This window comes from Podarcis bocagei (genome assembly GCF_964188305.1).
Source record: "Podarcis bocagei genome assembly, chromosome: 12".
Lineage (NCBI taxonomy): Eukaryota > Metazoa > Chordata > Lepidosauria > Squamata > Lacertidae > Podarcis > Podarcis bocagei.
Genome location: NC_138137.1, coordinates 41968347 through 41980473, shown reverse-complemented (window position 1 = coordinate 41980473; position 12127 = coordinate 41968347). Strand labels below are relative to the sequence as shown.

Genomic DNA, 12127 nt, shown 5'->3' with positions numbered 1-12127 from the left:
CAAGTTGACTGGCTGGCTTATAGGTCATGTAGTGTTTACCTTTCAAGCAACTGACAGCCTACCTTTTGGCAGACAGAGGGTGCTCAGCTATCCTCTCCCAATTGCTGCAGAAAGTTTTCTATCCAGTCATAGGAAATCTTTAGATCAACAACATACGGTGGGGGTGAGGGAAGAAAAGGATGCACTGTCAAAAAATATCATGGAGCAATATGAACTGGGCAAGACGATGGATCACATTTGTAAACACCGGATCACATTGTATGTCATATTAAAAGATACAATAAAATGCTTTCCTACATGTCAAAGTATCTCAAGTTTTAAAAACTTGATTAAAAGTGAATTAGATGGTGCATCTATGGACTTTATAAAGTAAATTCTTAGTTCAAAGTGCATGAGATAAAAGGCAATCAGAAGCAACAATTACATAGAATAGCAGTGTTAAATCTTTTCTAAAGATTTTATTTCCTTACATTTATATCCTGCCTGTCTTCCACCATGGAGCCCATAGTGGCATGTATGTGGCTGCCAGGTGGTCTCCCATCTGGTAGATCAGCCCCTGTTTAACTTCAACAAGGCGGTGGCCTCATGTGGTTTCAGACCATTCCAGTTTTCCCATTTCTGGGGACCTATTCTACATTTCTAATTTCTGTTTAAAGCAGCTCATAGGATACAGGTAGGGAACATGCAAACCACATTAAAAGATGTATGAACATTCTGCAGTCACCAGAAACCCACCAGTAGGACTACTAGACTTTTTGCAGTCCAAGATGGCAAGAGGGGCTTTGGCCCACATGAGGCAGAGGTTGACTGATATCCGTGTATGGCTGGCTCTACTACTTTACTTAGTCAGCAGGGAAGACTGTCCTTTCAGGGCAAACATCATACAATAGTATTACAGCAAGCCCCACACTGAAGTACAATGCTACTGAATTAAGAACTTAACAATATGGATTAGTGTCACTCTGCCATTTTAATGGTTTAGATTCTCTGTGGCTCCAGATTCAGTCCTCAGGTCACCCAGAATCTGACTGCTCCCAAAGTCATTTTAAATTTGCTAGCTGCCGTCATCCCCGGGATTACTAATGAAGCATCTATGCAAGATCAGCAGTGAGAACACTCATTATATTTAGGATAGAGTAATGGCAAAAACAGTTCACCCTCCTCTGCCAGACTTGTGACTGAGGTAGCTTACTATATTGGTCAGGAGCCTGTCCAAGCTCTCGTTGTTAAGAAACAGGCCCACACTTCTTCTTCACCCACCTTCCCCATAATCAGCTTCTCTCCTTTCCTTTAGGGAGCAACTGATCCCCCTCGTGCTGTTGCTACCATGTTTCAGTAGTCCTCAGCATGTCATTTTGTTCTTAATTAAGGTACTAATAGGTATGGGGTAGGAAACACACCCTGGCTCCTTGGCAAGTCACAGGATGATAAACTCTGTCACTTCTACAGGAGATCCAGCAAAGCTGTTGATTCATATGCCCACAAAATATTCCTAACAGACCTGGCATGTCATCTGATGGCCAGGAGAAGCTTTGCCTGGGCCAGCAAGAACCTCATGAACTCTTCTTATCTCTCCTGAAGAGGCTAGGCAGCAGCTCAAGAAAAGCAACACAAGAGCAGCAGAATCACATGGACCAGCTCTTGCTAAACTGTACCACTTCAGAAGGCATGTGGCCAAAACATGTTTACATGCTCATCTTCCATGTACCATATAGTCAGTGCGTAGGGGAAGATGCAGGCTAACTTCGTTGCACTTTGGTCCTATTGAAGTCAATGCGAATAGGCTAGCCATGAGATCAGCCCCAATGATTTCAATAAGGGGAAAAAGAGAGTAGGGCAAAAATGCCATCCCCCAATCGTAGCCATCAGGTTTACCATTTGACTTTTCATTGGTAGCAAGTTTTAAATTAGACTATAAATTAGTCTTGTTTGGGCTTAAGCTTTAAAGTAAGATAATGCCCCTTTTGTAGAGATTTAAAAATGCAGTCAGCAAACTGCAACAGATGCTGCATAATATAACGTGACTGCATGTGCTTTGCTTCTAATGAAGTCCATGCTCATCCCATCACTGTAAGGGCTGGGTGGCTTATGAATAGAATGTGCTGTTGAGAAAAGGGTTTGCAAACCTCTCTCTTATCATTGACTCTCAACATTATTCCAAGAGTTCAGTGCAGATATTTCAAACCTCCTAAGCAGGGTTAAGAATGTCCAATCCACTTGCAATTACATGAGCTGTTGGATTCTGCTTAATCGTGTGCTCTTGACTGGTAGCAACTCTCCAGAATGACAGGCAAAGGTCCTTTTCATTTCCACTAACACAGTATCTTTTAAGTTTAACTTAGTAGGTCAGAGGCTGAATGTGGAACCTCATAAATGCAATTCCTTGCATTGAAAGGGAGGGCCTTCTCCATCACCCTCACCCTCAGCCCTCTGACTCTCCCTGGTATCTCAAATGGGACTAAAATGCAACATTTTAAATAGCAAGCTCCTAAGAGCAAAGGTCCATCTTTCATTTTTGGTGTTAATAGAAGCAACCTAACAACCGCATTTAATTGTATTTTTTTATGCTAGCCTTTAGGAGTCTGGTTCTTGAGCAGGACATACGGTCATGGGAAAAAGAAAGCACACCCTCTTTGAATTCTGTGGTTTTACATAATAACAATCTGTTCCTTAGTAGGTCTTAAAATTAGGTAAATACAACCTCAGATGAATAACAACACGTCATATTATACTGCGCCATGATTTATTTAACAAAAATAAAGGCAAAAAGGAGAAGTCATGTGTGAAAAGCTAAGTACACCCTTATGCTTCCATAGAAATTAAGAGGCTAAGTAGCAGATAGGTGCTGCTAATCAATTGCTTAATTGATCATCAGCAATTGTGCCCACCTCTATAAAAGTGAAGTTTTAGCAGTTTCCTGGTCTGGGGCATTCAGGTGTTTTTTTAATACAAAACCAAGGATGCAAATGGAAAAAAGAAATCAAATATTCACAAACATATTAACCAGAAGGTTGGTGGTTTGATCCCACCCAGAGATGGCTGTGGGTAGGATTCTTGCACTGCAGAATAAACCTCAGGGCCCCTTCCAGCTATACAGTTCTATGATTCTTTGTATAAGTATCACACACAACTGTGAAATACAGACAGAATGGGGAAATGGGCATCCATTCATCCTCAACCTGGTTTAAGGCATATTTGTTCAAATCTGTGTCCCCTTGTACAAGCCTATGTCCCCACATATATAGCCAATCTCCAAGGGCCGTCGTTTACTTGACTCTACAATGCTTAATTGGGCTTTGTACAATATATTTGGCTTGAACAAAGAAACAAGCTCTTCGCATTTGCTGAAGTAATTTGAAACAGACTTTCCTGTTGTGTAAATGCAAAAATTCACACAACAAGACAGTTTGAGGCAATTAATTTAGGAATACAGATCAAAAGCCTAAAATGCCTTCACAACATTACAAGGCCAAACAAACAAACCCCAGCAAAAAAGTGTTTGGTAGCAGAGACTTGTTGTTCCCATTCCTAGTCGCATCCTTGCTTTTCAAACATGTTGGTCTTTGGAATATCTTTTTGGGCCAAAAACAGCAGAACTCTGAGCACAGCACATGACACACAGCCACGAAAACTCATTCATGTCAAGAGTCTACGCTGGCATAGTGCAATCAACTAGCAGCCAGGCATATCCTAGGAAGAGGAACAAAGAAAACAAGGTTGAACAAACATAGATTTTAGAGAAAAAGGGAGAGGTAAGGAACCATAGAAGTTTTTTTGTTTGTGTTCAGTGATACCAAGGAGGTTTCTCAAGGGTGGCTGTATAAATTCATAATAAATTATCAGGGGATGAACCACAATTCAGTAACAGAACCCATATTTTGCATGAAGAAGAATCCCAGTTCAATCCCTGGCTTCCCTGTCTAAAAAGATTGGGTAGTAGATGATGGGAGCAGACTCCTACCCAAGGACCTCTGACAGCCAGGGCAAGCCAGAGTAGATCATGCTGGGCTACATGGGGAAATGCCCTGACCTACCCGAAGGCAGCTTCCTATGTTATTAAGAAAAAAGCCACTGCCTGGAAACCCATATGCAGGTAATAAATTTCAATGCATAATATAGAATAAAAAATAGCCGCAAAAATAGATCCAAAATTTGGCATAGCCTCCCCCCCCACAAACTAACAAACACCAAATTAACCAAATAAAGTCTAAGAGGAAATACACATTACATACTTTATTCAGGTGACCCAGGTGAGTTCTATTAATCACACATGACAATGACATCATTCCTAACCGCAGGATATTTTTTGAGTAACTCTTAAAACTGACTGAAGTGTGCCTGAGTTGGGGAAAACCCCATTTAACGTTCTGGGCTCAAGCACCATCAGCAGCATGTGGATTATTATGGAGAACCTATTTCTTCTGCTCTTGAAAGTGACTTTCACGACTTTCACATCTTATTGGACGGAGCTTGTGAAAGCTCGTGATGCAGCAACCTTGAAGTATGAAGTATGGTCTCTGTGTGGATTGGAGAATGCCTGGGAACTCCAGTTACATAGCCTTGAGTACCATGGAAGAAGGAGAGGGTGGAAATGAAACTAATGACACCCCCTTGGGGCATTTCTTCATTGCAGCTAAGCTCCTGTCCTGGGATACTGCACTCATTAATCCCTAGATCATATTCTGAAAAGTCAACGGTCCATTACAATTAGGACTGTGCTCCAAAGAACCCAAAGAATTTCTGTGGAAAGGGAGCTTCTGCGTTTTTTATATATATAATTAGATCCAGAAAAACTGAGGTGGATGATTGAAGAGGAATGATCTCACTCAAATAATTTTATTGGACAGATGCTTCCATTTCATTCTCATCTTTGGACAATAAAGCCATATTTAAGTGATTTACCATGTGTGCAAATAATCCCTTTTGGATTTGGCTTTTCTGCCAAGGCCTATTTCAATTAGTTGTAACTTATCAAGAGGAATGCAATAATAAACTCCATGGGACTCTTTGAGTAGGTGACATGCCAAGACTTTCATGTAGCATATGGCTGCCCCAACAGCCTAAAATCCTCATCCTTCCAGGGTCAGAAATGGAGCACTGACTGAGTCCCTAAGATCCCGAAGTTCACATGCTCTAACTTCACTGCAAAACAGGAGAGGGGGCGGTAAACGTATTCACAGCCCATTTATGTATTTCTTTTGCTCCAGACAATTATTCAAAAAGAAACACAGCAGTCAAATTTAAGGGTCTCAAATATTTTTGCTTCCAAAGCTCCAATATTGCAGAAGCTTCTTATTCAGCAAGTTGCTCATTTAAGCAAGATATTTACCAAATTACCCCATGATACATGCACGTACTTAAAGTGTAGTATGACCTGATTTGTAAGCCAAAATTCAAGGGGGCAGATGCTTCTGCACACCAGCATCTTGCTTCTTCCCTCTCAAACTTTCCTTCTTGGAAGGCCTCCAAATTCCCCCGACCCCAAACTCCCCTGTGTTCAAATAGAAGTTTGGAGATCTGACACAAGTCTTTTTAAATAGGGTAATTGAGGGTGGGAAAACAGAGCTATTTTCACCAAAATCTTTGCCAAAATCCCTATGCCGCTTTTTAAACTCTAGAAAGTGTATATTTACTCATCTGAATGTTAATCAGAAGTTTATAGTTTTAAATCCCTTGCTTTCTGAGCTCTCTTAATGTTCAATACAATTAGTTATGCTTGTAAACTTTTGAGAGAGAGAGAGGCTGTACTTGTTTACATATCAGAAAATGTCAACAGCAAAGCGTGCTTTTGCACAACTTCTGTTATAAACAGGAGGCAGCATTTTACCCACTTCAAAACCCATTAAAGAAATGAGTGACGGTGTTGCATCACAGTCATTTAAACCCCCCACCACAGTTGAATACATGAATCTGAATTATGCTAAGTCATCTCCTTGATCTACCTAGCCAGCTACGATCTACAACACCAACCAGCAGAAGTTCTCCAAAGTCTCAGGATAATTGCTACACAATTTTTGAAGAGTAGGTGCAGAAATATCTTAAGATATCTTATTATAGCCATCTGTACTAGTGTAACTGACACTGTGGCCTTCACAGTTGTTTTCACACAAGTCCAGGTTTGTCCAAAAAACAAACAAGGCTGGTATCAGCTCTAGAGCGCAGATATTCTAGCAGGGCCTGCCTGCCTGCTGATGGCTGCACTGGGTCCCCTTCAAATAAATGTTCTGCCCCAGTACTCTGGCCAGCACCAGGCAGCTGGAACTAGCCACACTTTTCAATTTCTCACAATTCTAGGTCTCTGAAGTGGAATCACTGTCACATTCTGGGAAACAGAAAAGGTGGCTACATTCAGCTACCAGGTCACTTCTCCAGAGCCCATTCGCAGCTGAAGCGATCTATCAGAGGACACACTCCCCACCCCCCCACCCCAAAAAAAATCTTGGAGCAGCCCTGGAGTTGAGGGTGGGGGGTTAAAAATCTTTTCAGGAAGCATGGTTTATCTTGGTAGATACCCTTGTGGGACTAGGCATGCAGGCAGTGGGCATACAGGTAGCTTAATATAAAGGAGGTTGAATCTCTCCCAGGAACATAGCTGTCAAGTGTCCCTTATTTGAAGGGACAGTCCCTTATTCCAGCGCCATGTCCCGCTGCTGTCCCTTATTGATGATGTCCCTTAAATGTCCCTTAAATTTCAAAGGGAGCAGCTCCTCTCCTTCCCTCCCTGGGCCAGGGAGGAGGGAAGCTCCAACTGTGTTGCTTGGCTGTGTTGCTCACCCAATAAGAAGTCTAAGAATGACTGGGGGGTGGAGCTTGCATGCCTTGTGTGTGGCTAGTTAATGCAAGCTGAGGGGGGTTTTGAATGCTGGACGCCATTTTGTTGCACGTGCTGCTGCAAACTTTGCAGTGCAAAGCCAGGCCGGGCTGCCATCTTAAGTTGAGGCTGCATAGGCCTTGTGGTGCATGTGATTCAGATTCTATTCAGTTGAACCTCTGGTTACAAAGTTGATTGGATAGTGTTCTCGAAGCTAGCAGCATAAGTTTGACCAGACTGCAGGAGGACAGGAAGACTGGAGTGCCTGGAACAGGTGAGGCTGCAGGTCCCTTATTTTGGCTGCTGGTCCCTTATTTTCAAGGCTGCTGGTCCCTTATTTTCAAATCTGTAAGTTGACAGTTATGCCCAGGAAGCTTCTAAGTGCAAAAAACAAAACAGCCTGAAAAAACCTGAAAAGACTGAAACAAACAAAACAAAAACTTGGTTACTCGAATCATGAGGAACTATGGCTTCTCTCTCACACATGCAACAGATGACGTAAATCTCACTTGTACCACTTTAGGCTGCAGATGTAAACTCATATAACACACTGTGTGTGTACACACTGCACGTACACACACACACCACAAAACACAAGTGTCATATGAGCTTGCATCTGCAACCCAAAGAGGTTCAACTTAGATTTACGTCATTATCTCTTGAATGTGTGAGAACGAAGCTATAGTTCTTTGTGGTTTCAGCAGCAAAGTTTTTGTTTTGTCTGTCTGTTTCAGTCTTTTGAGGTTTCTCAGGCTAAACGACTAAACAACAGCAACAGGCTGTTTTATCTTTGCATTTAGGAGCTTCATGAGAGATATCTCCATTACATAACGCTAGCCTGGCTACATACACACACACACACACACACACACACACACCCTGCACATAGAAAGCTAACATGGGAAAGAGGCACTTAGAAAACTAGCCCGTCAAGGAAAAGTTTGTGAAAAGTAGCAATATACCATGCTCATGGGGTATCATGTATTTGAATAAACCCCAACATTAAAATTTCCCTGCACATGCAAATCTAGCACATTGCTCAGTCCTCAGTATAATCTGTACCAAATTTAGGCAGCTTGGACAAATCCAAGATGAAAAATGAAAATGGGCCTACACATAGCTTTTTCATTCATTTCTTAAAACGAATGCACTCTGCTAATTTCAGTCAAAGATACAAAAGGCACAATGCATGTCAGCTTTCTTGCTTAGGAGCCAAGCCTTTCTTATCACTAGAGAAGCTCTAGAATGTGAACGTTCTCTTCAACATTCAGCACTTAAAATGCCATTTCAAAGAAAGCAATTTCAGTGTTGCAGCAAGGCCACCTCAAGGACTACAAAAATGAGCTCTGCAACTATATATAGAAGACTACCTTTTGAAACCTTCAAAATTTCTTGGTTTTGTAATTTACATAACAACCACCACCGAGCTTGCAACCGGAAAATCATCTCCATTCATCCCACAAATTGAGGTCCTTTCCCTGTGCAACTCCTTACATTCCAGACGGTTAACGGAACTCTTTTTAGCTGTGCCTTTATTTGGAAACAAGTAAGAGCCATCTGTGTGCCTAGCTGTTTTCATAAATGAGTACTGGCCACATGCAAGCGGGCAATGGCTTGGCAAAATGAATGAAATCTTCAGTTGGCGCCAAGAGCACAGCCATGTGCTTCTGCTTCCCATAATACACAAAACGGACATGTTTTGCTTTAAATATAAGCTCATTATCCTCCAAGGTTGTAGAAAAGAGCAGAGAAAAACAAGTCTCTGCACTTATCATAAAAACAGCTTGATCTGGGAAATATGGCGGCTTGCCCATTGCAATGTTCCAAGCGGCCAAGAAGAAGAAAAATAATCATCCAGTGGTCAGGCTGAATTAAGAGTTTAATTAAGATACGGTTATTCAGCTGGCTGCCCTTGCTTACCCTCTGAAATCCCTCTCAATCAAGGAATTCTTTTTTCCACCAAGGCTTTTGGGGAGCACCCCTAGGGACCTTTCCAGACCACCCCTACCCCCATTTATGTGGCAGTTACTTTGTTGTTGTGTGGGATGTTCATGTCTCGCCTCCTCATGCTAGCATGGGACCAAAGTGCTTTGCACAATTCAGATAGATTTAAAGACAAAAATAACAGAAATACAATATGTTTTAAAACAATGTGAAAGCAACAGAAAATCAGCCTTAAGCCTTAGGGAACTCATTTCTTCATAAATACTTTTTATTCTTTGGAAAATAGGAAGCTGGCTTACTCTCAACACTGACTGGCTGCAGCTCTCCCAGGCCTCTCCTAGCCCTTCCTGGAGATCCCAGGGATTGAACCTTCAGCACGCAAAGCAGCAGCTCCATCACTGAGCTATGGTACTTCCTCTACATGTCTATGCCTGACGCTGGGGATATTTCTACAATCTCTTTGCAAAGTCAGGCTAAGCTACCCAAATGAAAGACAATGTGGAACAATTTGTCAGAGATGCAGTCCAGGAAAGGGAACAGGTAGTAAGATTGGTGTGGTGGGCAAATCAGAAAAGGCTTGCAAAGATAAGAAAGAAAATGGGAATAGGCAGAGGCAGCAAAGCAAGGAATGGAACTCATGAGAAGGGAGGCAAGGAATAAAACAGTTCCTTTCTGCAATTGTTTTGCAAATCTGACCCATGCCTTTTTAAATTCCAGATGGAAATCTAAATTGTAGAATTTAGGTGATCGGGTTCTGCGCATAAACAATTTCCTTAAAAAACATAAAAATTTGTGATCCCCACACACAATTTTGATGTCTCCCTTGATGTGAAGAGGAAGTTAGAAAAAGGCTATAGTCCAAAGAGGTTTAGCCAGGAACACAAAGCAACTCACCACTGAAAACCTTGGGGGCAAGAAGGAAGGTCTTTAGCAGTGGGTTGCAATTTGCCCCCCAGCAAGCACTTTCATGATGGTGTCTCTTCCATCTCCCCACTGATCTGCACCATTTTACAAACAAACAGAGCAAAGAAGGCAAACCTATTGCAGACTTAATGTGGATATTGACTAGCATGCTTTTAGACTCTTGAATGCTGTGTACAAAAATAAATAAATGCACTATTAAAAGCACCAATTTTTAAATGGCATTTCATGCTTTATGCCTTGGTGGTCCTCTTACAAGCTAACATTTGATGAAGGCCAATCAAAACAAAATTTGTCTCAACAATGGATGTTTCAAGACTGTTCTTTATAACAGCAAATGCAGATGTCTGCACAGATGTTTTGTTCAACCAAATGCCATTCTGGCCAACTTTACTTCTGGGATGGTTTTCTTTGTGAGAGGTTCTCTGGGCAAGTTAGAGTACAGTACATACCCCACAAGTGTCCCAGAAAAAAACAGGACAAGCCTTTTTTCCCACCAGAGCAAGGTGGTCATTTTGGGCACTGTGATCTTGCATGATTTTGCGCCAAGACCTCACCCTGGAGAAAACACATCTTTGGGGCTCCATGATTTTGCATGAGTCACACGACTTCCGTGAAAGCACAGCTGGGAAGACACAGAACCTAGTTTTGGGACTCAACATGTTGGAGGGTAAGAGAGTGTAAAATAAGCAGTGAATCATGTTTGGCTTGGGACTCAGGCCTTGCCTCTTCTCTGACAGACGATCTAACATCTGCTATGTGTCCTAGTCATGCAGAGACACTGATCAGCTGCTCCCAGCTAGATTTTAAATGGATAACAATAGCAGAAACCATTATTTTGTAAGCGTGACAAATGCTGTATTTGCTTAATTAATCAGAGGGAAATTTGAATTTTTGTGTCCATGTCTCAGTGCCCTCTACACACAGCAGCTAAAACTTTAGCTACTTGGAATGTTAAATCTAAACACAACCTTTGGATTTCAAGTCTAAAGAAACATTTTGGATTGCTTTAAAATTTTGTAGGGCTTACCTCTCCAAACCACAATGTCACTTTTTTCCTACTCTCTCGTTTAACTGCAGAGACTACTGAAGCAACTTAATCTGTGTTTATAATGTGTCTTAAATTACTCACTCTGAAGAAGAAAATGGGACAGTCAGTTGCTCAGATTCCTTCCAATCTCAGAGCCAATGACTGCTTCAGTTTGCTTCAAAAAGTAATTTACGCCACATGTAAAATAAGCTTTCTGAGTATCAGGCAGCATTCAGTTTTGTTCTCTTTTGAATCTCGAACAGAAGCCAACCTTTCCTTTCCCACTAACTGTTTTAATTCACTGCTTAAACTGGGAGATGCAACAAACTTCTATCAAACTTTGTTTTTCAAAGAGAAAAACGACTACCAGACTTTTAGAAGACATCTGAAGGCAGCCCTGTTTGGGGAAGTTTTTAATGTTTAATAGACTATTGCATTTTAATATTCTGTTGGAAGCTGCCCAGAGTGGCTGGGGAAGCCCAGCCAGATGGGCGGGGTATAAGTAAATAAATAAATTATTATTAATTATTATTATTATTATTATAAAATTCAAGCTTGAGTTTCTTCTCAAATGAGAGACAATCACAACAACATTTCATACTGCCAAGAGTTGGTAGTGCAAATGATCAATCACAGTGCAAAATGTGACTTGCCAGACACAGATCCACCAGCCATGAGATGTGTGTGGCAATTCTCTCTTTTTTAGCATTCCAGGCAGGTGGCAAAACCCAGGATGTTTACTGAGACCCTAGTACAATAGCCTGCTTTACATGGCTGGAGGACAGAGATCAACTGGGCTGGTGACAAGCAGAGCAGCCCTGCTCCAGCATTTATAAAAGGAAAGCTTCTCATGAACACGCCTATCAATATTATACGAAGAAAATGAAATGTTCCTTAACAGATCAGCTTTTTACTCCCCGTATAAATCCTGCTCCCCCAAAAGGCTGCACACAAGCTGAGCTAGCAGGGAGATAAATCAGATACACTTTTGCTAATGGTAATAAAACACTGCAAAATTCTCAAGATTTATAAACTGGTGATCTTCCCATCTTGGTTGGGTTGAAGATCGAAATATAGGAAGTTTTCTTTCCCTGTTGATAACACCATTATACTATTTTGTTTGTCTGCCTGACAATACAGCACTACATCCTCCTACACTGCGAGATGGTTCATTAATTACATAATGATGCAAACAGGGCAAATTGCGTTGCTTCCTGCCCACTTCTGCTGTAATACTCAACTGTGCAAATTCTCATGAAACAGATGCTGCAGATGCTACAAACCAGCCCACAACCTGCCAGCTACTGCAACTAGCTGCCACTGGACCCAAATACACTCTTAATTGACTTCGTGAGTGAACTGGAAGGATAGACTTTTAGAAGACATCTGAAGGCAGCCCTGTTTAGGGAAGCTTTTAATGT

The 12127-nt window shown here is 41.6% G+C and overlaps 1 protein-coding gene across 16 annotated transcripts in view; it reads right to left on the bottom strand.

The window, feature by feature from the left end:
* SVIL (supervillin) overlaps positions 1-12127 on the bottom strand; it is a 151961-nt gene that overhangs the window by 83957 nt on the left and 55877 nt on the right. For 10 of the 16 annotated variants that reach the window (XM_081164069.1, XM_081164078.1, XM_081164082.1 and 7 more), the window contains exon 1: positions 9650-9842. The exons of 5 other annotated variants lie outside the window; for them this stretch is intronic. In XM_081164069.1, the coding sequence (XP_081020195.1) occupies positions 9650-9827 (178 nt within the window). In that variant the 5' untranslated portion in view covers positions 9828-9842. Of the gene's footprint in view, positions 1-62; positions 138-9649; positions 9843-12127 lie in introns of those variants that run through there. One more of the 16 variants, XM_081164072.1, reaches the window with a different exon arrangement.